This window comes from Schistocerca piceifrons, chromosome 1 (genome assembly GCF_021461385.2).
Source record: "Schistocerca piceifrons isolate TAMUIC-IGC-003096 chromosome 1, iqSchPice1.1, whole genome shotgun sequence".
Lineage (NCBI taxonomy): Eukaryota > Metazoa > Arthropoda > Insecta > Orthoptera > Acrididae > Schistocerca > Schistocerca piceifrons.
Window position 1 is genome coordinate 214846862 of NC_060138.1, and position 26207 is coordinate 214873068.

The 26207-nt window shown below is 41.2% G+C and overlaps 1 protein-coding gene across 1 annotated transcript in view; it reads left to right on the top strand.

Moving 5' to 3' along the window:
- LOC124787441 (putative carbonic anhydrase 3) overlaps nt 1-26207 on the top strand; it is a 508783-nt gene that overhangs the window by 444860 nt on the left and 37716 nt on the right. The window contains exon 6 of the mRNA XM_047254340.1: nt 9468-9698. Within this exon, the coding sequence (XP_047110296.1) occupies nt 9468-9698 (231 nt within the window). The remainder of the gene's footprint in view (nt 1-9467; nt 9699-26207) is intronic.

Genomic DNA, 26207 nt, shown 5'->3' on the forward strand with positions numbered 1-26207 from the left:
ACAAACAGCAGAGAATACTGAGGCATATATCTGTCCTTGACTTTGAATCTCATTTCTTGTAGTGCCACAATATTGTACTTAAACTTCATGATCTCTTCAACTATGTCTTTCATTTTCCCAGGTTTCAACATTGCTCATAGGCCAAGCTACTACTGACAAATCTTTTGTCCTTTGCCTTTGTCAAAGTCGTGTTCTGTACATCCCATCCATTATCCATGGCTCCTGTAGTTACGTAATATGACAGTTTTATGGTGTGGTGTTACTGGCCCCTTCTCATCCTCTGCCCTGGAGGATGGATTTTTTTAGGGTTCACTTCCCTATGAAGACTGGCTTCTCTATGCCTTTGGGAGACCTCCCTGTCCAATGATGTGGGACACATTTTGTCTGGCTCCTCTGTCAGGCTTGTATGGCCCTGCAGGTAACTATGCTGCTGCCATCACTCAGCTTCCTTGAAACATTCAAAGCCTCCCACTTGACAGTAAAGATGTCTTCAATAAGGCAGTGTCATGTGGGGGAGTAAGCATTTTGCTTAAATTTATTCAGCACTCATACTAATTGGTTTGTTCAACCATAGTATTGTTTCTCAAGGCTTGATTCTTCAGCTGAGAATTTATTCCAGTTATACCTTCCTCTTCTTCTGTGATTAATTCAGTAAGTGCTTTTTTTGTAGGGCATAATTTAAAAACTTTAAATTTGCAGTTTAAACAGGTGTGAATAAGTAGTCAATCCCACTGCTTAATTTCTTGCTCTTTTCAAAAGAAAAGCTAGTTTTGTATTTAGGTACATATTTTTGGTCTCAATTAGGAGTTAATGGAGAATCCATTTGAAGCATGGAATGTTGCATTACCACTTCAAATTTATAAGGATAATGATACAAACAACACTATTACTATCAAGACCTTAATTTAATAGCAGTTCTTTGCCATGTATTGATCTGTAGGAATATAAAATGGACTGCTCAAGTATATGGGAGATATGGCAAGTAGGACTAACATGAACATACACAGAGAATGGCAGAACGAATAGTCACAGGTTTGATTGACACACAGGAGTGTGTCATAGAAATCCCAGAAGAACCAGAATTAACTGGTCTTTGAAGATACACAACAGTTGCCCTGCGAAAGCCTATGTACAAAGATTCAAGAACTGGTATTAAATGAAGACTCAACTAATATACTAAAACCTTCTACAAATCACTCCTGCAGAGGTTGTCAACATACGATTAAACTATTTACATATTTATTATATATTTTCCTTCCATATACTTTACAATCTGTGCATGTAATTTCAATTGATATGTGGGTAGCAGAAATTCTTTTTGATTCTCATACTGTATGTGTGGTCAAATATTTTTGTCTGCTGTGTAGGAAGATTATAATTTCATAAATGTATAAAAGGTGATGGTCCCCCTTCAGTCCTATTTAACTTAGTACTGCATAGTCTGGCACAAAAAAATAGACAAGATAGGGAGAACAATGATGAAATCCAGTCAGATATGTGCATATGCAGATGAGTTTGCAATCATGCTAAAAGATATAAACAACTTTAAAGAAATGTACAGAATGGAAGCAGAAAAAGAAGAAGAAGAAGAAGAAGAAGAAGAAGAAGAAAAAGAAGAAGAAGAAGTACATGCAGATGGCCATTTCAGAAACAAACCATATGAGCTGAAGTTCCCTCATTTTTTAAAGCTGTCAGCTGCTTCCATTACCTTGGTGTCCTTTTCACCAGTGTTAATAATATGGTTTTTCAATCTGTGGGTCACAATTGCCTGGGGGGTCACGGTCACAGGACAAAGCAGTTGCAAGATAACTGTCATCATATGTCATCATAAAGTCTTTTTTTTATTCGCTTCTGCCACAGCCACTTGTACCACACTTGGAGGGCTGCACAGATCTGTTAAGAAACTTGTCCATTTTATGCTCACTCAGAGCGAAGTGCAAAGACAATAATCCCATCCATACTTGCTGGCATACTCTGATAACTGATTTTAGTGACCGAAAATGTGCAACTATGCCCCCACTGACGCCTTCTCACCCCCCACGCCTGTACTGCCACAAAGAATATAATTATATCTCTGCCAGCAGGGCACTGTAACCTCTTTTCACATTACATTTGGTTTTTCAATCAGTATAGTATCAATAGAAATAAAATTAAATACATTGTCTTTGAAATCGCTCACATACTTTTATTATGGTTCTGGGAGTCGCCAGAATATTTTTACTTGGAAAGGGGTTGCGTACTAAAAAAGGTTGAAAAACACTGTGTTAAAGAAAGGATACAAACAGAAAATAAAGCCTGTTATGTAAACTTAAAGGTATTTAATAATTCTCAAATTACAAGAGCAACCAAGTTAAGACTATATTATTTCCCTGTATGACCAGTTGTTACATATGGGTCAGAAATGTGGACAATGACAGAAGCAGGTATGAGCAACATAAGGCATCTGAAAGAAAACTCCTGTGAAAAATTTATGGGTGTGTGTGGGCAAGCTGGGAGTTGAAGAGTAAGGTACAACCATGAAATACAACAGCTTGAACAAAAGGAAGTCATACTGAAACTCATCAGAACTCAAAGAATGCACCATTTAGAACATATGGAGAGGGTGGCAGATGACAGGCTGCTCAAACAAATAACAAAAGGCAGATTGTATTCCACCAAAAGGAAGGGTCAACTAAGAGCTAGGTAACTGGACAATGTGTTGACTGGCCTTAGCAAGATAGAAATTGGAGATGAAAATTACTGTGACCACCAATCTTGAATTTAATGAGATAACTGATACAAACATTCAAAACCAAACTTAATTTCACTCTTTCAGATTCAGAGATTGCTCTTTCATGTGATAAGAACAGAATAAAGAAAACAGCACAAAGAAAAACAAACCAACACAAAATAAGAATGCTTTAAATGTTAGAAAAACAGAATGTGAACATTAATGATAAAATTACAATCATGTGACCCATTTGGAAACCTTGTTGTCTGTCTTTTGCCTGTTGCTGACAGGGTTATTCCCATCTTCTCCATTCCTGAGACACTAAATTCTGTTGCAAAGGTAACCTCTGGTCTTCCACACAGTATTTCGATGGTATCCCTATATGGTATTAGAGCAATGGTAGCAATGGATAGGGTCACCTTGTGCACTCTTGTGTGTGGCTCAGGGCCTAATTTATCATGGTTATAAGACAGTGGCAGCAACCACGGAGGGAACAGGGTACAGCTAACTACAGATCGTGATGCATGCTGGAAAAAATGACACCTGTCATCTGAACTCTGGGACTATAATTGGTTCATTCCAACAGCTGGCAGAGAAGGTTGAGAAGACCAGACTAGCTTACTGAGTTCCAATGAAGCTATAGTGTGCAGCATTGTCCCCAGAACTGACCATGGCCCCCAAGTTCTGACTCTGGTGGAAAGTAGTGTATTTGTCACAGTAGACAAAAAAACTCGAATCTACTAAGACAGAAGTAGAAGCTGTGTGTGAGATCATTTGGACAAGACTCAATATCAATGTGGAGCACAAACATGTAACTGGGCCATTTCAACCACCAGAGTCACTCCAGCATGTAACTGAAAACTTTACAGAAAACCTCAGCTTGCTGTGTTCCCCAGCCATTCTATCATTGTTAGAAAACACTTTTAACTATCCATTTTTAACTATCCATCAATAAATAGTTTATTAAATGGGGGGAGGGGGGGCACAGCAGCAAGACATCTTGTATAACAGTGATAAATGCTCTCCCTGAAAATTACCTAGAATAGATAGTGTGGAAGCCCACTCTTGCTTTAAAAAATATAAATGTTAATGGCAACAGACCTGACATCTTTAAGGATGTTCACATTGAAACTGGTATTAGTGACCACCAGCCAGTTGTAGCAGTTATGACTAACAGAATACAAAGGGGAAGTAAAACAAATAGAAAGATGGGCATGTGGTGTGGTGTCAATCTCAAGGAGGAATTCAGTACTTTAAGCTCCGGGGATAAACATGTAAAGGAATGGTGACTCAAGCTTACAAGAATAATTAACCAAGTACTGGATAGATATGTAACCAGTTCATGATGAGAGGATCCCTCCATGTTATACAATCTCTGAAATAAACTTCTAAAGAAATTGTAACTACTGCACAAAAGGCATAAAATGAAGCATAGAAATATAAACAGAGAGTATCACAAGGCTAATGTGTGAAACTTTCAATGATAACTGGAGCAGAATCTTAATGATATCTCTGTCATGAAACTCAAAGAAATTCTGATCGTATGTAAAAGTCTGGTTGTGGCACCAAAGTTAGCGTCCAGACACTCGTGGATCACAAAGACACTAAAATTATGGGAAACAAAGCAACAGCAGACATGTTCAACTTAGCTTTCAAGTCTACATCTACATCTGCATTATGCTGCACAACCCACCTAAAAGTGTGTGGCGGAGGGTACTTCTGTTACCACTCTCCCTCCCCCAATTCCTGTTCCACTTGCAAATGGCATGTGGGAAGAATATTTGTTGGTGAGCCTCTGTCTTAGCTCTAATTTCTCAGATTTTCTCATCACGGTCATTTAGTGAGATGAATGTGGGAGGAAGTAATATGTTCTCCGACTCTTCCCAGAAAGTGCTCACATGAAACTGCAGTAGTAAACCTATCTGTGATGCACAATGCCTTTCTTATAGTGCCTGCCTCTGAAGTTTGTTGAACATTTCTGTAATGCTCTTGCAGCAGCCAAAAGATCCCATGATGAGATGCACCACTCTTCATTGGATCTTCTCTCTCTCTCTCTCTCTCTCTCTCTCTCTCTCTCTGTCTGTCTGTCTCTCTATCAATCTGCCTGTCTCTATATTCAAGCAATCCTGCCTGGTAAGGACATATATGTGTGAAAGACCTTCTTTCCATTGTGAAACTAAATAAGTCACAATTACACAGCAACTTGAGTGCCAAACGCTGAAATTTTCTGCATCTGTCCATATGCTGACAGTTTGTACCAAATTATGTCTTCAGCACATCAAAAATAATCAAATAATACTGAAAATTTGTTTTGTTTGTGATCTATGTTGTTAAGAAATGTGAAATATAAAACAACTGTATTGCAATTTAAATGTGGTGTGTTCACAGATTTCCCCCTCTTCCCCCTCCTCACTCTCAGACAGTGTGGCATGGCAATAGGAAAAACATGCCAGTCAGGCTGAGTGCCTTGGTACATGAGCCTGGGCATGACCCGTGAGCCAAAATCTTGGCCGCCCCCGACATACGTGAACGTAACAGTTTGTGAGGATATGGAATGGAATGATCATGTAGAATCATCCGTAGATAAAGCAGACGCCAGACTTTAGTGTTTTGGTAGGATATTGGAAAAATACAGTCATTCTACAAAGGACATCGCTTACAAAACATTTGTGCAATCACTCCTAGAATATTACTCAAGTGCGTCAGACCCACACCAAATAGTATTGACAGGGGATATTGAACTTATACAGAGAAGCACAGCATAGGGTGGTGGGGTTTCGGGTTCCGCTGGATAGGTCAGGAGTCCACTACACGCAGCAAGTGGCTGCACGGGTAGCAGGGGTTGTGTGGCGTGGACTGGGCAGTTTTTTAGGTTAGATGGCCTCAGGCAAGTACAGAAAGGGCAACAGCCTCAAAGGGTGCGGGGCCAAGTCAGGACAATCGGGGACCAAGCAGCAATCGGTATTGTAATTGTAAACAGTCGAAGCTGCATTGGTAAAGTACCGGAACTTCAAGCGCTGATAGAAAGCACCGAAGCTGAAATCGTTGTAGGTACAGAAAGCTGGCTGAAGCCAGAGATAAATTCAACCAAAATTTTTACAAAGGCACAGACGGTGTTGAGAAAGGATAGATTGCATGCAACCGGTGGTGGCGTGTTTGTCGCTGTTAGTAGTAGTTTATCCTGTAGTGAAGTATAAGTGGATAGTTCCTGTGAAATATTATGGGTGGAGGTTACACTCAACAACCGAGCTAGGTTAATAATTGGCTCCTTTTACTGACCTCCCGACTCAGCAGCATTAGTGGCAGAACAACTGAGAGAAAATTTGGAATACATTTCACATAAATTTTCTCAGCATGTTATAGTCTTAGGTGGAGATTTCAATTTACCAGATATAGACTGGGACACTCAGATGTTTAGGACAGGTGGTAGGGACAGAGCATCGAGTGACATTATACTGAGTGCACTATCCGAAAATTACCTCGAGCAATTAAACAGAGAACCGACTCGTGGAGATAACATCTTGGACCTACTGATAACAAACTGACCCGAACTTTTCGACTCTGTAAGTGCAGAACAGGGAATCAGTGATCATAAGGCCGTTACAGCATCCCTGAATATGGAAGTTAATAGTAATATAAAAAAAGGGAGGAAGGTTTATCTGTTTAGCAAGAGTAATAGAAGGCAGATTTCAGACTACCTAACAGATCAAAACGAAAATTTCTGTTCCATCACTGACAATGTTGAGCGTTTATGGAAAAAGTTTAAGGCAATTGTAAAATGCGTTTTAGACAGGTACGTGCCGAGTAAAACTGTGAGGGACGGGAATAACCCACCGTGGTACAACAACAAAGTTAGGAAACCTACTGCGAAAGCAAAGAGAGTTTCACTGCAAATTTAAACGCAGCCAAAACCTCTCAGACAAACAGAAGCTAAACGATGTCAAAGTTAACGTAAGGAGGGCTATGCGTGAAGCGTTCAGTGAATTCGAAAGTAAAATTCTATGTACCGACTTGACAGAAAATCCTAGGAAGTTCTGGTCTTATGTTAAATCAGTAAGTGGCTCGAAACAGCAGATCCAGACACTCCGGGATGATGATGGCATTGAAACAGAGGATGACACGTGTAAAGCTGAAATACTAAACACCTTTTTCCAAAGCTGTTTCACAGAGGAAGACCGCACTGCAGTTCCTTCTCTAAATCCTCGCACAAACGAAAAAATGGCTGACATCGAAATAAGTGTCCAAGGAATAGAAAAGCAACTGGAATCACTCAACAGAGGAAAGTCCACTGGACCTGACGGAATACCAATTCGATTCTACACAGAGTACACGAAAGAACTTGCCCCCCTTCTAATGGCCGTGTACCGCAAATCTCTAGAGGAACGGAAGGTTCCAAATGATTGGAAAAGAGCACAGGTAGTCCCAGTCTTCAAGAAGGGTCGTCGAGCAGATGCGCAAAACTATAGACCTATATCTCTGACGTCGATCTGTTGTAGAATTTTAGAACATGTTTTTTGCTCGAATATCATGTCGTTTTTGGAAACCCAGAATCTACTCTGAAGGAATCAACATGGATTCCGGAAACAGCGATCGTGTGAGACCCAACTCGCTTTACTTGTTCATGAGACCCAGAAAATATTAGATACAGGCTCCCAGGTAGATGCTATTTTCGTTGACTTCCGGAAGGCGTTCGATACAGTTCCGCACTGTCGCCTGATAAACAAAGTAAGAGCCAATGGAATATCAGACCAGCTGTGTGGCTGGATTGAAGAGTTTTTAGCAAACAGAACACAGCATGTTGTTATCAATGGAGAGACGTCTACAGACGTTAAAGTAACCTCTTGCGTGCCACAGGGGAGTGTTATGGGACCATTGCTTTTCACAATATATATAAATGATCTAGTAGATAGTGTTGGAAGTTCCATGCGGCTTTTCGCGGATGATACTGTAGTATACAGAGAAGTTGTAGCATTAGAAAATTGTAGCGAAATGCAGGAAGATCTGCAGCAGATAGGCACTTGGTGCAGGGAGTGGCAACTGACCCTTAACATAGACAAATGTAATGTATTGCGAATACATAGAAAGAAGTATCCTTTATATTATGATTATATGATAGCGGAACAAACACTGGTAGCAGTTACTTCTGTAAAATATCTGGGAGTATGCATGCGGAATGATTTGAAGTGGAATGATCATATAAAATTAATTGTTGGTAGGGCGGGTACCAGGTTGAGATTCATTGGGAGAGTCCTTCGAAAATGTAGTCCATCAACAAAGGAGGTGGATTACAAAACACTCGTTCGACCTATACTTGAATATTGCTCATCAGTGTGGGATCCGTACCAGATCGGTTTGACGGAGGAGATAGAGAAGATCCAAAGAAGAGTGGCGCGTTTCGTCACAGGGTTATTTGGTAACCGTGATAGCGTTACGGAGATGTTTAGCAAACTCAAGTGGCAGACTCTGCAAGAGAGGCACTCTGCATCGCGGTGTAGCTTGCTCGCCAGGTTTCGAGAGGGTGCATTTCTGGATGAGGTATCGAATATATTGCTTCCCCCTACTTATACCTCCCGAGGAGATCACAAATGTAAAATTAGAGAGATTCGAGCGCGCACGGAGGCTTTCAGACAGTCGTTCTTCCCGTGAACCATACGCGACTGGAACAGAAAAGGGAGGTAATGACAGTGTCACGTTAAGTACCCTCCACCACACACCATTGGGTGGCTTGCGAAGTATAAATGTAAATGTAGATGTAGATGAATAGACACAGATTTATCTGACCAGTGGGAAATCATCACAAAAATGCTGAAAAACCCAAACTGGCAAATGCTTGATGATGATGTCAATTATCCCACAAAAGCCTAGTTACAAAATTCCAAGAACAAGTATTAAATGAGGGATCCAGGAATATACTACAGTGCCCTATGTATGGCTCCCATAGGGACCAAAAAGACAACATCCTACTAATTACAGTTCACATAGAGGCATTTAAGCAGTATTCCATAAGGAATGGAACAGGAAGGTATCCTAATATGTATTTCAATTGAGAGTACCCTCTGATATGCATTCCACAGTGGCCTGCAGTCATTCTCAGGGTAGTTTTGTTCTTTTTGAATAATGGAGTTAAATTTTCAGTTATGTAGCAGAAGGAATGGGTATACCCCTTGATGATATTAAACTTCAGTTTGACTACCAAACATTTTATTGGGTGGATAAAGAAAGAAAATATCAGCACATTTTCATGTAGAAAATCTGATAGTATTTCTTAGTAATTTTTTAAAGGATTACTGTAAACTTGACTGTTGAGCAAGCTATATGTAAGTTATTACCTTTTTTATCACTGTTTTGTGTAAGGTTTGTAACTTCAAAACCAGAAACATGTCAAACTGGATTTATATGAAGCCTACAATTTTTATGAATACTCCATCTTGGATGCCTTGTTTCATGTTATACTCATTATTTTTTATCATCTAGTCAGCTGAGTGTGAGCAACCTAATTTCTGTGAATCTATGACTCTTTCATAAAACACCTGATAGGAAAGCATGATTGTTTTAAAATTTCAGAATATTGCCTCTTCAGTGTTTTAGTAGTAACTTTAACATATGAACTGCTCATCTGACAAACTTTTGTTCAAGTAACTTGTATATATGTATAACAATAAATTTCTAAAGTAATTGAAGTGCAATTTTTTTTAAGTTAGACCAGTATTTGAAGCTTGATAACTTGAGAATGAATGAAAAAAAATCTCTTTTCCAGGTGTCAGACATAGGAAGTCATGTAATGGAGGTTATTGGAGATGCAGTCAGAAAAGTTTCTGTTTCACCAGGAGCTAGTCAAAAGCTTGCAAATCCCATAAACCTGCAGGGATTACTTCCAAAAGACACCTACACTTTTTACCGATACCATGGTTCTCTGACAACACCAGGATGCAATGAATCAGTTGTGTGGACAGTATTTCCAAGTACTATCCCAGTCACCAAACAACAGGTAATGTGTACAATAATTTCTGCTTGCAACTTAATGGAAAACAGACATAAAAATATCTGTTCAGCAACTACATCTACATGACTACTCAGCCAATGAAAATAATCAGTTTCCAGAAATATAATATTATTATGTGTGTAAAAAATGTACTCACTGAGCAGTGGCAGGAGAAAACAAATATATAAAAGTTAAGGAAATGTGCAATCTTTTGGAGCCAGTGACTCCTTCTTCCAGCAGAAGGGTTAAGGGGAAGGAAGAGGGATGAAGAGAAAGGACTAGTGAGGTTATGAAACCAGGCGAGTTACACAAAAGTCACCCAGAACCATAAGGTCAGAGGAGATTTACTGGAACCAATGAGAAGGGAAGACTGATTATTGGGGACTGCACTGGCTGAAATTTGAAAGACTGAGAACTTAGTGATAGAAGATAGGGTAATAAGCAACATGGAGCTTGCTGACAAAACATTATGCAAGAGTTACTACAAGTGGGAAGCTAAATGCATTACACATGGTAGAGGAGGGGGGGGGGGGTGGGGGGAATAGGGCAGGTCATAAAACTAAAAGGAAGTGAAGAAAATGATAGTTACTAAGAAGGAATGCTGAGGCCAAAGAAATTAGCATAAATTAAAGCAATGTGGGTGGTGAGGACCAAGGACATGTTGTAACACCAGTTCCAATCTGTGGAGTTCTGAGAAACTGATGTCAGGGGGAAGAATCCAGACAGCATGTATGATGGAACAGGTCACATCTGTCATGTTGTAAAATGTGCTGTGGAACTGGATATTGTGTGTTGCCAGTATACATCCTCCATCTATGCCCATATGTTGTGGTAGGAGGGTGCCGAGGGCAAGTCTAACAGCAGGGACAGTCACAGGGGTAGGAGCGATGGGGTATGGGAATGAGTGCAAGAGGAATATATGCTCTGACCAGGATAATCTGAAGATCTTTTGTTTTAGGATGGGGGGGGGGGGGGGGGGGTTGGGGGGGAATCTATTCTAGGTGTGGTAGGCAAAAGTCAGACATAATGGACCTCATTTCAGGGCATGATTTTAAGAAGTCATAGCCTTGTTGAGCCTTGTTGATTAAGCTAATTAATGCATTTGAGACCAGGATAGTATTGAGTGACAAGAGCTGTACTCCCAAGTTATATTTTGCAGTGATCAGCAGTATCAGGATTGGATGTGATGACCCTTCTTAACTAGGCCGGTGAAGTAATTATGTCCAGTGAAGATTGAGGTGATAATTGTGGTTTGTTGCAGTAAAGAGTCAGCATCTATTGCAGTAAAGAGTCAGCGTCTGAACAAATCCATTTGCCTCAAATACCAATGCAGTATGGAAGGGAACATTTGACACGGAAAGGGTGGCAACTGTCAGAATGTAAGTACTGTTGGCTGTTTGTAGGTTTATGTGAACAGAAGTATGTAGCTGACATTCAGTGTGGATGAGGTCAGCATCAAGTAAAGTGGCATGGGATTCAGAATAGAATCATGTAAAACTTAATTGGGTGAATGTATTTAGAGATTAAAGACTTTTTTACAGGTCTGCCCCACTGTGTCATCATTGTATCTAAACCAGACCAGGACCTGAAGGCTTATGGCTCTTAGGAAAGCCCCCTCCAAGAGACCCATGGAATGGTTGGGATAGGTAGGAGCCATCCTGGTTCCCAAGGTCACATGCCCCTGTTCTGTTTGTATGTCTGCTTCTCAAAGGTAAAGTAGTTATTTGTGAGTATAAAGTTGATTAAAGTGAGAAGGAAGCACATAATAGATTTGGAATGAGATGGGCATTGGTTGAGGTAATGTTCAGCAGCAGGCAGACTGTGTACATGGGGGATGTTGGAATAGAGGGAAGAGACATCAATGATGACAAACAAGGTTTGATGTCAGAATGGGATGAGCACAGATTTCAGATGATCAAGGAAATGGTTGGTGTCATCTTTATACTATAGTTTGCAGATGTTGATAACCTAAGGCAGATATAAGTTCAGTGGGTGCCCTGAAGTAAGCAACTATGGGATAGCCAGGGTGATTGGGCTTGCGTATCTTAAGAAGAAAGCAAAAGTTGGGAGTGTCTGGCTTGGGTGAGGTAAGAAGTTCTATGGATTGAGCTATCAGTCTTTGTGAGGGACCTGAGGTTTTAAGGATGAACTGTAAGTGAGTTTTTATCACACAGATGGGATCTTCATGGCAGATCCTGTATGTAGAAGTGTTAGACACCTAGTGTAGACCCTCAGTTGCATACTCCTTTTGATAAAGTACCACAGTGGAAGATCTCTCGTCCATTGGGAGGGTAATGATGGAGTCATCAGTTTTTAGGGAATGAAGAGTCTGGAGTTTTGCAGAACATGTTAGGTTCATGTTTTAGGGACCTGAGAAAAGCTTATAAAGCAATGCAAAACGTTGGGAATTTTTGGAAGAGCTGTAAAGGGTGATTTTGAGATAGTGGTGGTAGATCAAGCTGGGATCGTGGTCAGAACTGTTCAAGGCAAGGTTCATTGTTGGATCTGCTGTTGGAAAGAGTTTTGGATTGGGTTGCGAAGTGTTACTACCTGTAGGTCCTTCAACAAAACAGGTTTAGGGTGAAAGTGAGACCATTGGATAACAAAGATAATTCAGGGGGAAAGAACGCCTTAGATGAGAGATTGAGAGCATTGTACAACTACATCTATACTCTGCAAACCATTGTGGAGTGCATAGCAGAGGATACTTTTGTTCTCAACCACTATCATACCACACTTTGCTTGTTACCATTGATGCCTCCTCCCTCTTCTCCAACATCTTCCATACACATGATTTGGCTGCTGCTGAACATTACAACCAGTGCCCACCTGATTCCAAACCTATGATTTCCTCCCTACTCCCAACTTTATACTCACAAATAACTACCTTTTTCTTTCAGGAGCAGAGAGACAAACAGATCAGGAACACAGCCATGGGAATCAGGATGGCTCCTTTATATGCCAACCTTATCAGAGGTTACTTGGAGGAGGCTTTACAGGAATCCATAATCGTTCATCTCCTGGCTTAGTTTAAATACATTGATGATACCACTGCCTTATGGACTCATGATGAGGCTGACCTGTTAAAATTTTTGGAATCTCTGAATACATTTTCCCATTTAAATTTCACATGGTCCTATTCTGAATATCATATCACTTTCCTTGACATTGATCTCATTCTCACCAAGGATCTTTACAGCAGTAAACCACAATTCTCATCTCAGTCTTCACTGGACATAATTACTAGATCAGCCTAATTCAAAAGCAGATTTAGTAGGCCATCATATCCAATCCTTGTACTGCTGATCACTCCAAAAATGAACTTAGGAGTACACCTCTTGGCACTCAGCACTACCCTGGTCTTGAATGCATTAATCAGCTATGTTGACAAATATATGACTTCTTAAAATCACGCCCTGAAATGAGGTCCATTATGTTTGACACCTTGTCCACCACACCTAGAATAGCTTTTTGCCCCCTACCCCTCTGCCAAAAAAAAGATTTCCACAATATCCTGGTCAGACTCTATGCTCCTCTTGCACCCATTTCCCTACCCCACATCTTTTACCCCTGAGACCATCCCTGCTGTTAGACTTGCCCTTTGCATCTTCCTACCACAACCTACACCAGCCCTGTAACTAGCAAAACATATCCTATCAGAGGGAGAGCCACCTGTGAAACAATACATTATGTATCAGCTGTTACGTGAACATTTTTCAATCTTCTACATTGGTATGTTGTATATTGGCAGGGCATGCTCTACAACATGACAGTTGTGACCTGTTTTCAGTTATGACCTGTTTCATCAGATGTGCCATCTAGATTTTTCACCCTGAAACCAGTTTCTTAGAACTGATGTATTTGACTGTCAAGAGAGCAATGCACGAAGCCTACAGTGACTACTGTGGCAGAATATTGTGAAATGATCTCTTACAAAATCCAAAGATATTCTGGCTGTATGTATAGGTTGTTAGTGGCACCTAAGTTAGTGCCCAGTCTCTAGTGAATAAGACAGGAACAGAAATTGATGGTAGCAAAGCAAAAACTGAAATGGTCAACTCCAGTTTCAAATGTTTCTTTACAAAGGAAAATCCAGAAGAATTGCTTCAATTTAATCCCAATACCATTGTAAACATGAATGAAATAAGTATTAGTATCAGTAGTGTTGAGAAACAGCTGAAACCATTAAAATTGAACAAAGATCCGAGACCCAATGGTACTCCTATCAGATTCTATACTGAATTTGCAGTTGATTTTGCCCCTCTTCTAACACTAATCTATTGTAGAACCCTTGAACATAAAACCATGCCCATTTCTTGGAAAAAAAAGCATGGGTCAAATCTGTCTACAAGAAGAGTAGTAGCAGTGATCCACAAAACTATCATCCAATATCCATGACATCAATTTGTTGTAGAGAACATATTCTGAGCTCAAACATAATGAGGTATCTCAAACAGAATGGTCTGCTCTATGCCAACCAACATGGATTTCGCAAACATCAATCATGTGAAACCCAACTTGCACTTTTCTCACATGACATGCATCAAGGCAGTCAGGTAGATACTGTGTTTCTTGATTTACATAAAGCATTTGACTCAGTACCATACCTAAAATTATGGTCAAAAGTACAGTTATATGAGGTAATAAGTGAAATTTGTGACTGGATTAAGGACCTTTTTGGTAGGGACGACATAGTATCTTCCCTTTGATGGAGAGTCATCGTCAGATGTAGAAGTAACATCAGATGTGCCCGAGGGAAGTGTGTTGGGGCGCTTTTTGTCCATGCTGTATATTAATGACCTTTGCAAACAATACTAATAGTAACCTCAGTCTTTTTGCAGAAGATGCAGTTATCTATAATAAAGCACTGTCGGAAAGAAGCTGCATAAATGTTCAGTCAGGTCTTAATAAGATTACAAAGTGGTGCAGAGACTGGCAACTAGCTTTAAATGTTCAAAATGTAAAACTGTGCACTTCACAAAATGAATAGACTTAATTTGCTACTACTATAATATCAGTTATTCATTGTTGTAATTGGCCAACACATACAAATATCTGGGTGTAAATCTACAAAAAAGGTGACCCGTGTGAAGTACCCAGTTTCAGATCAGTTTCCACAATCCCCATCCCTAGCTAAAGTTATGAAGTTTATGATGAAACAACAGCCACAAAATTACATCAAAGACAATAAACTCTTTCAGGACACACAGCATGGTTGTTGCAGGAGAAAGTCAGTGGTTACAGCAGATGGACTTGATTAGGAAGATAAGGCAAGGGTTTGAACACAGGGAAAATTGTGGCACTGACACTCTGTGACCTCAGCAAGACATTTGACTGCATTTCATACAAAATACTGCTTACTTAATTAAAGTGTTATGATATTCTAGGTGTTGTGCTGGCTGCTGTTAAATCCTGTCTTGAAAAACGAAATCAGGTAGCGTCAGTTCATGAAGCAATATCCCAAGGAAAAAATTGGAGCATGGTGTACCCCAGGGGTTTGTCACAGGACCTCTCCTCTTTCTTATTTATGTCTACGATCTGAGATGTAACAATCACATTTTACAGTTTGCTGATGACACCACTCTTTTTTGTGAAAGTGAAACTGCTGCACAAGCTCTGCAAGAAACAAATGTGCTCTTTGAAAACATCAGGGAATGGTTCATTGACAATAAAATTAAAATGAATGAAGACAAAACACATCATCTGGTACAGCCTTAGCAACATTGGATGCCACAATAATATGATGCTGTCAAACTGCCGGGATTCATCAGTGACAGCAAACTATCAATGAATGAGCGCACACTGTATGTCAGTTCCAAGTTTTCCCATGTAGTATACCTCCTGAGGAGACTAAAAGGTGTATCAACTGACCCATACCGTGTAACAGAGTATTATGCACTAGTTTCACAAGCTGCGACATTGTCCCGAATGGAACAGTGGCCCGTATATAGAATAAAATTTCCTTTAATTTACATCTACAGTCAGAAACTTTTTTGTTCGCAGATAACCGGTTTTGGTCTATAATGATCATCTTAAGATCTGTGTTTTATAAAAACACAAATGGCTGCAGTACATCAGGACACTGTTTTTATAAAACACAGATCTGAAGATGGTCATTATAGACCAAAACTGGTAATTTGTGAACAAAAAGTTTGTGACCATAGATGTAAATTAAAGGAAATTTATTATGCACTATTTCATAGCCACATAAATTATGACCTACTGTCATAGGGACATTCTGCAGGTTGCAAGGATCTATTGATGCTACAAAAGAAAGCAATCAGAATCATTGCATCAAGTAAAAGACTGGAGCACTGCAAGCCTATATTCATCCGGTTAGGAACAATAACAGTCTTCAGCCAGCATGTACTTTTATGCCTCATCAGTGCAAAAGAACGCCAAGGGGTTGTCAGCATGAGGCCAACATACATGATCATGACACCCACAACAACAGGAACATTGATATACCAAGCTGTTGAACGGCTGGAATGCAACATAATTTTCCACTGGTTGCTTTAAAAATGTTCAACTCATTGTCCTGAGAAGTGAAATCCCTGCCACCATGGCCATTCCCTGCACAGAACCTGAAAGAGTACCCATTATACTCCATTGGAAAATTCTTCAGTAGTGACCAAAGTGAATGGACAAAATAATCCTGCTTTATGTATTATATATACTGTAAACATTTTTCCTTATATAGAAGAAAACTTATTAATTACTCAGAGGTATGTAATCATGATGCAGACCTAGTAATAAAGTTATAAAACTTTTTAGGGATATTAAAGGGAATGATCGCATAGGCTCAGTCATGGTTGAAGCAGGTGGTGGACTTTGGTTTATTGGTAGGATACTGAGAAAGTGCAATCAGTCAACAAAGGAGATTGCTTATAAATTACTCATGTGACTAATTCTAGAATATTGTTCAAGTGAGTGGGACCCATACCAAATAGGACTAACAGGGACACTGAACATATATAGAGAAGGGCAGCATGAATGGTCATAGGCTTGTTGGATCCATGGGAGAATGTCACAGAGATACTGAAGAAACTGGACTAGCAGGCTTTTGAAGATGGACATAAACTATCTCAAGAAAGTCTACTAACAAAGTTTCAAGAACTAGCTTTAAATGATGACTGTAAGAATATCCTACAACCCCCTATGTATTGCTCACATAGGGATCTTGAGGTAACATTAGAATAATTACAGCATGCACAAAAGCATTCAGGCAATCATACTTCACACAAATATGAAACTTCCTGGCAGATTAAATCTGTGCGGGACCGAGGCTTGACCTCGGGACCTTTGCCTTTCGCAGGCAAGTGCTCTACCATCTAAGCTACTCAAGCACGACTCTTGCCCCGACCTCACAGCTTTACTTCTGCCAGTACCTCGTCTCCTACCTTCCAAGCTTCACAGAAGCTCTTCTGCAGACCTAGCAGAACTAGAGCACTTGCCTGCAAAAGGCAAAGGTCCTGAGTTCGAGTCTCAGTCAGGCACACAGTTTTAATCTGCCAGGAAGTTTCATATCAGTGCACACTCCGCTGCAGAGTGAAAATTTCATTCTGGATACTTCCCACACTCTGTAAGTGAATGGAACAGGAATAAACCCTAATAACTGTTAGAATGGAACGTACTCCCCACCATGCAATTCACAATGGTTTGCAGACTGTAAATGTAGATGAAGATGTAGAATTCTGCAGGAGGAACTTAGTTCTCACCACCCACCTGGTCTTAATTTACATTAATTTCTTTGGTCTTGGCATTTCTTCTCAGTAACTATTCCTTTGTTCACTCCCTTTCATTTTTCTATATCTTTTATTTCCTTACCTGTCTACTTTTTCTTACAACCCCCCCCCCCCCCCCCAACCTCTACCACATATAATGCACTTCGCTTTCCATTCTTATTAGCTCCTGCACAATGTTTTGTCAGTAATCTCTGTGTTTTCATTACCATATCTTCTGCCACTGAGCTCTCAGGCATTCAAATCTTGTTCAGTCCAATCCCTAATAATTAGTCTTTCCTTCTCATCGCCTCCGGTAAGTCTTCCCTGAGCTCAGAGTTTTGGGCAACCTTTTACATAACTCTCTTGATTTCCTAAACCTCACCAGTCCCTTTGCTTCATCCCTCTTCCTTTCCCTTCAACCTTTCTGCCAGAAGAAGGAGCCACTAGCCCCAAAACTTGCATATTTCCTTAGCTTTTATATGCGTTTTTTTCTGCCACTGCTCAGTGAGTTGACTTTTTATCTGTCTAATTATACCATATATGACTACTCTGCAACTCGCACTTAAGTTATTAGCAGAGGAATCAGAGAACCATTTTCAGAATATTGTCAACTGTTCCTCTCTCAAATAAAAAAAAAACACTTTTGCATTTGGAGGAGGAAGTTGGTGATTGAAATTTTGTGAAAAGATCTCTCAGCATCAAAATTGCCATTGTTTTAATGATTGCCTCCCCAATTTGCATCTCTCTCCTCTTACCCAATAATACCAAACAAGTTGCTCTTCTTTGGACATTTTCAATGTCCTCCATCAATCCCATGTGGTATGGATTCCAAACCAAGCAGCAGTACTCCAGAATATGATGGATAGGTATAGTGTATTCAGTCTATTTAGTAGATTTGGTGCATCTTTAAACTGTTCTGCCAATAAAATACATCTTTGCTTGCTTTCGCACCCACAACATTATGTATGTGAAGGATCCAATTTAGGCTGTTTGAATTTATAATCCCTAGGTATTTAGTTGCATTGATAACTTTTAAATTTGTGTGGTTTATTGTGTAACTAAAATTTAATGGAATTCTTTGAAGTTCTCACATGGAAGACCTGACACTATTTATTATTCAATGTCAACTGCCACACTTTGCACCACACAGGTATCTTGCAAAACCATTTCACAATTTCTTTAGATCTTCTGATGACATTGCTAGACAGTAAATGACAACATCACCTGCAAACAATGCAAACAACTGCTCTGATTGTCTCCTAAATCATTTATATAGATCTGGAACAGCAGAGTGTCTTTAACATTTCCTTGGGAATGCCTATTATTTTCATAGGTAATTACTGAAGAACAATTATTATAGCCACAATAAAATGTCATACAAATTTAAAGAAACTATAGTGGCTTAGTCTAACATCTCTGAAACATTAATGTGAAAATATGCTACAAATACAAAATGTCATGTGGAGTGCGTAGAGGAAGGGAGAGGTGGGAGGGGTGGTTAGTAGCTTGGAGGGAGGCAGCCAGTTTTCTGGCTAGGAATGTAGGAGAGAGGGGTGGTAAGTACTTGGGCTATGTATGTGATGCACAGGTGTCTGAGCCAGTGAGGTGAGATGCATGCTGAAGCTGATGTGGGAACATGAATTGGGAGAGGGTAAAAGGATGAGGGGGTGTGGGAACAGTGGATTAAGGAGATTGAGGCCAGGATGATTACAGGAGTGGAGGGAGTGTTGCAAGGATAACTCCCATCTGCACAGCTGGTGGTGGAGGGGAGGCTCCAGATTGCCCAGGTTGTGAAGCAACCAGTGTGATTGTGCATGTTATGCCCAGCTGCATGTTGTGCCACAGGATAGTCAACTTTGTTCTTGGATACAGTTTGGCAGTGGCCATTCATCTAGTGGCTGGTTGATAGTCATTGCAACATAAAAAGCTCTGCAGTTTTTGAAGCAGAGTTGGCATATGACATGGCTGCTTTCACAGGTGGCCTGACATCTGATGGGATAGCCTGTGATGTATTGGAGTAGGAAGTACTGGGTGGATGGACTGGGCAGGTCTTTGCATGTGGGTCTTCCACAGGGGTTGGAAGTGGTAGTGGCATAGTGATGGAGTAGGATGTTGTGTAAGTTTGGTGGCTGATAGAGCACCATGTTAGAAGAGGTGAGAAGGATCTTCCAGGCATGAAGATAGATAGTCACATCCTCGATGAAGAATGTGGTTCAGTTGTTCCAGTCCAGAATGGTATTGGGTGACAATGGGTGTGTTCCTTTGTCCTCTGTAGCTGTTTCTTGGGGATGGTGGGAGGATTGGGGGTGTATGAGGATACAGCACAGGAAGTCTCTTTGTGGACTAGGTCTGAGGGGGGAGGGGGCTGTCTTTCTATGAAGGCCTTTGTGGATACTTGCTGCAGACAGGACCATTTTGTAACTCATCACACATGACGTGTCTCTACTATCCTGCATGGTCTTTATGAAACAAAAATTTTTCTTGCTTTTTTATCAGACTTATCAAATCACCCTCATACTGAACATCGTGATGCTATACTCAGAACCATCACTTTTATGAAAGGACAACATGCTATCAGTCATGTGTTCGGTGTTGTTGAGGGCCCCACTTTCAGCCTACCTCTCCCTGCTGTCGTGTTAAGGAAAGCTGCAACAATGATTGCTGTGTTGACACTCTGTGGTGCTTCTGATATCATTCCGCTGTACTTGTGGATACTTGTCTTGCTGCAGACAGGACCATTTCGTAACTCTTCACACACGACGTGTCTCTACTATCCTGCTCGGTCTTTACAAAACAAAAATTTTTCTTACGTTTATATGACAGTGATTTGATAAGTCTGGTAAAAAAGCTAGAAAAATTTTTATTTCATGAAGACATCCCTTACTCCTTTCAGGAATATAAACTTGGTCCAGCGACCCACTAGCTTTTTCATCCCATCGCAAAAATAGATTCTAGTCACTGCAGATACATTGTCTATGGGTGGCCAAGCTGTATGGGAGGGAATTTTTGCTGTGGAAGGGATGGCAACTGTCAAAATGCAGGTGTAGTTGGTGGTCAGTGATTTTAATGTGGCCAGAGAAATGGATGGAGTCATCAGAGAGGCAGGGGTCAACCTCCAGGAAGGTGGATTGTTGAATTCAGAAAGACCAGGTAAATCGGATGGGAGAGAAGATGCTGAGGTTGTGAAGCAATGGGGATATGGTGTCTTGATCCTGAGTCCATATCATAAAGATATCAATGAAGCTGAATCAGACTATGAGTGTGGATTTTTGGGAGGCTAGGAAAGTTTCCTCTAGATGCCCCATAAATAGGTTGGCAGAGGAGGGTGCCATGTGGGTCACCACATGTGTGCCGCTGATTTGTTTGTGCACATTCCTTTCAGTGGAGAAGTAGTTTGTGTCAGGAAGTAATTAGTAAGGTGTATGAGGAATGAGGTAGTGAGTCTGGAGTCTGAAGAACATTGGAGGGGGTAGTTTGGTTGGAGATGTTGGTCAACAACAGTGAAAATTCTTTCAGTGAGAGCACAATAGCAATCTACAATGGGGCAGCCTGTATTGTTAGGTCTGTTGATTTTTGGGAGCATGCAGAAGGTGTGTGTGCTGAGTGTCTTTGGGGTGTGGAGGGAGATGGACTCAGAGGAGGGGTTCTGGGAAGGGCCTAAGGATTTCAGTAGCGATTGGAGGTTGTGACGGACTTCTGGGATCGGGTCACTATATCAGAGGTTGTAGGTGGAAGAGTCAGGCAGTTGGCAGAAGCCTTCCACCAGTTAGTCACTGTCATTCATCACAGCAGTGGTGGGGCCTTTGTCTGCAGGGAGTTTGATAAGGCATGATCTGTTTTGAGGTTGTGCACAGCTACCATTTCTTCTGTTGAAAGTTTAGTGTTCTTAGGAAGGGATCTGGGGAGGGATGGTAAGGCCAAATTGGAGGTAAAGGAATTCAGGAATTACTGGAAGGTGACTAGGTATGGTTAGGTGGGAGTAAGGTGGGGGGGGGGGGGGGGTGTTATGGTTGGATAGTGGCATGAACTAGGAGAGGCAAGGTACAATGTTGAGATTATGATGGCTGTGGTTGGAGCGATTTGTGGCAAAGAAGTATTTTCATTGCAGGGACTGGGAGAAGGAGAGTAGGTCTTTGAGAAGTCCAGCATGGTTAAACTTGGGTGTGGCACTGAAGGTGGTCTTGTGGATAGGACTGAAACTTGTGTGTGATTGAGGTTTTGGTGGAAAGGTTAACAACAGTGTTTTGGGTTTGTTTGGGTTCTAGACTTTGTGGAGCATTAGGAGGGAGTTCTGGAGGATGTAATAAATTGTAAAGGTCAGCTAGGCTGGATCTGGGTGTTATGAGAGTTTGACGGGGAGTCCACTGTGGGTATGATAGGTGTTGATGGATAGTCATACATCAGGATGGGAGTAGGATGTCAACAATTTGAACAATTTATGGTGATGTTGTCTGAAGTGTTCTTCCAGGTGCTGGAGTGCAAGAATTTCAATTTTGGACATGTGGTGTATATAGTAAGGACTGCACAGTAACAGTATCTTGTGTGGAGGAAGCAGATGTAGTTCTGGGATGCCTGTGCCATGGAGATGTGTTTCTACAGTAGCAGGTTTGTAAGGGATAGGGACTGACACAATCTGAAAAGGTGCAGGTTGTTGTCAAAGGAGGGGTATGATCCAGAAAAGGCAATTTTTGTGGTTAGACTGGTGTGTGTGTGTGTGTGTGTGTGTGTGTGTGTGTGGAGGGGTGGGGATTCATGGCTTAGGCAGCATTTAAGGAACAGACTGGGTGAATAGGTTTTGGCCAGGGAAAGTGATACTTTTCTGAGCTGGTGCAGATAGATGGAACAGGGATCCATAGGGATGGTGCTAAGGAAACAAGGAAATGATGTGAGAAATGGAAGAGTGTAAGTATTTTGTGGTTGTAAGGGTAGTGGATAACAGTGCATGAGTTTGGGGAGTCAAAAGGGCAGAAGAAACTTGCTGATGGCAATTGGATAGTTTTGTGACATGAGGATATATGATCATGCACAAGTTATCAGCACACATGCACATAAAATTCTGACAGGAGCAATGTGTCAGGAGTGGTGGGAGCATTCAGTGGTGAAATAGTAATTAGTTATTACGAGAATATTATAACGATGCTGTGGTGGATGTGTGGTACGTAGAAGAGCATTCGAAGCAGTAGGAGCGGCCACAATTGTGAATCTGTGCGTGACCACATTGGTTGAAAATGGTGAAGTATATACATAATAAAGATGAGAAGGGAACTGTAGGAAAAGATGTGGGTGGACAATACATTATCTCACACTCCCATAATAAATGTCGTCTTTTTGTAACATTGCTTTACCACTGAATTTCAGGATTTTTGTGCATGGAATTTGGAGTTGTCCATAAAAAGAAGAAGAAGAAGAAGAAGAAAAGAAAGAAAGAAAGAAAACCTGAGAAATGAAAGATAGAAGTAAACACTGGCATATTGTCTAATGGCAAAACAAATTACAATTTTTATTCAGTTTTTATTCATATTACTGTTACAGCCATCTCCTATCATGGCAGTATTACATAAGTTAGTTATGATCCATCATAAAGCAGTAAAACATCAACATGTACTATACATCAGAACTTCAAAACATTTTAATACATCTGAGATAAATAGCTACAGCGAAAGTCAAGCTGTCCTCAACTTGTGTCTTGCATTGAACAAAACGCAGCTGTTATGTGTATGGTCCTGCTGCATGATCTTCTGAACTATGAAATGATGGTGTTGTTTTAGGGCACTCAGCTACACCAGTATTACCATCTTTGCTGATAATGAATATATGCAGTTAGTGAGACAAACAGAGATTGTCATCAGAAACAGTCTTTATGAGACAATGGACTGTTGACATATCTATCTCCTTTCTCATAATTGAAGTCCATTGGCGCAGTTCTGTCTGTATGATCTAGCCAATCTCAGGAACAACTGTACATATTTTGATATGGTTTTCATTAATAGGTACACTTACAAGTAAGTTTTGTATATATAATTTTTAAATATTTCATGCAAATTGATTTCTTACTAATTTTGTGCATGAGAGTGCATCTTAACAATTTTTTGTGGCAGAGGGCACTTCTTACCAGTTCTGTACTGGCACTGCATGCTGGCAACTGTCCACAGCTCGTGCTCAGCTATTGCTGCAGCCAGGCGGACTGGGTGGTGAGGTAGCTTGCAGCACCTATGATTGACATGATATGTCATTCCGAATGCCAATTAAATATCAAACACATAACATTCCTGCCTCCTGAGAACTTTCCTAGTATGGACTGCTTAAATCATTTAAATTATGTGAAAGTAATGATATTCAGTTATCTAACATTGTTCTCTGAATTTTTTTCGCACCTCTGTGCACTGGCCATAAACAAAATTTCTACTATGCCTGACGAATCATACAGCTGCAGATATTTAAGCCCCTGTTTCATGATGAAGCTACATCCCTCCAGTAGCACCCCAAGCATACATGTTTGGAACTGCGGCACATTCATGTCGACCTACTACACAATACAATAGCAATAATACATGGAACTGGAACTAGAATTTCTAATTTCTTGACAATATATCAATGAAATAATGTGTATGTTTGTTTGTGTGTCTATCGACCTGCCAGCGCTTTTGTTTGGTAAGTCTCATCATCTTTGTTTTTAGATATATTTTTCCCACGTGGAATGTTTCCCTCTATTATATTCATATCTTTAAAATAATAAAATTGATATAATGGAAGGAAACATTCCACGTGGGAAAAATTATATATAAAAACAAAGATGAGGTGACTTACCGAACAAAAGCGCTGGCAGGTCGATAGACACACAAACAAACACAAACATACACACAAAATTCAAGCTTTCGCAACAAACTGTTGCCTCATCAGGAAAGAGGGAAGGAGAGGGGAAGACGAAAGGAAGTGGGTTTTAAGGGAGATGGTAAGGAGTCATTCCAATCCCGGGAGCGGAAAGACTTACCTTAGGGGGAAAAAAGGACAGGTATACACTCGCACACACGCACGTATCCATCCACACATACAGACACAAGCAGACATATTTAAAGACAAAGAGTTTGGGCAGAGATGTCAGTCGAGGCAGAAGTGTAGAGGCAAAGAAGTTGTTGAAAGACAGGTGAGGTATGAGTGGCGGCAACTTGAAATTAGCGGAGATTGAGGCCTGGCGGATGACGAGAAGAGAGGATATACTGAAGGGCAAGTTCCCATCTCCGGAGTTCGGATAGGTTGGTGTTGGTGGGAAGTATCCAGATAACCCGGACGGTGTAACACTGAGCCAAGATGTGCTGGCTGTGCACCAAGGCATGTTTAGCCACAGGGTGATCCTCATTACCAACAAACACTGTCTGCCTGTGTCCATTCATGCGAATGGACAGTTTGTTGCTGGTCATTCCCACATAGAATGCATCACAGTGTAGGCAGGTCAGTTGGTAAATCACGTGGGTGCTTTCACACGTGGCTCTGCCTCTGATCGTGTACACCTTCCGGGTTACAGGACTGGAGTAGGTGGTGGTGGGAGGGTGCATGGGACAGGTTTTGCATCGGGGGCGGTTACAAGGATAGGAGCCAGAGGGTAGGGAAGGTGGTTTGGGGATTTCATAGGGATGAACTAACAGGTTACGAAGGTTAGGTGGACGGCGGAAAGACACTCTTGGCGGAGTGGGGAGGATTTCATGAAGGATGGATCTCATTTCAGGGCAGGATTTGAGGAAATCGTATCCCTGCTGGAGAGCCACATTCAGAGTCTGGTCCAGTCCCGGAAAGTATCCTGTCACAAGTGGGGCACTTTTGTGGTTATTCTGTGGGGGATTCTGGGTTTGAGGGGACGAGGAAGTGGCTCTGGTTATTTGCTTCTGTACCAGGTCGGGAGGGTAGTTGCGGGATGCGAAAGATGTTTTCAGGTTGTTGGTGTAATGATTCAGGGATTCCGGACTGGAGCAGATTCATTTGCCACGAAGACCTAGGCTGTAGGGAAGGGACCGTTTGATGTGGAATGGGTGGCAGCTGTCGTAATGGAGGTACTGTTGCTTGTTGGTGGGTTTGATGTGGACGGACGTGTGAAGTTGGCCATTGGACAGGTGGAGGTCAACGTCAAGGAAAGTGGCATGGGATTTGGAGTAGGACCAGGTGAAACTGATGGAACCAAAGGAGTTGAGGTTGGAGAGGAAATTCTGGAGTTCTTCTTCACTGTGAGTCCAGATCATGAAGATGTCATCAATAAATCTGTACCAAACTTTGGGTTGGCAGACTTGGGTAACCAAGAAGGCTTCCTCTAAGCGACCCATGAATAGGTTGGCGTACGAGGGGGCCATCCTGGTGCCCATGGCTGTTCCCTTTAATTGTTGGTATGTCTGGCCCTCAAAAGTGAAGAAGTTGTGGGTCAGGATGAAGCTGGCTAAGGTGATGAGGAAAGAGGTTTTAGGTAGGGTGGCAGGTGATCGGCGTGAAAGGAAATGCTCCATCGCAGCGAGGCCCTGGACGTGCGGAATATTTGTGTATAAGGACGTGGCATCAATGGTTACAAGGATGGTTTCCGGGGGTAACAGATTGGGTAAGGATTCCAGGCGTTCAAGGAAGTGGTTGGTGTCCTTGATGAAGGATGGGAGACTGCATGTAATGGGTTGAAGGTGTTGATCTACGTAGGCAGAGATACGTTCAGTGGGGGCTTGGTAACCAGCTACAATGGGGCGGCCGGGATGATTGGGTTTGTGGATTTTAGGAAGAAGGTAGAAGGTAGGGGTGCGGGGTGTCGGTGGGGTCAGGA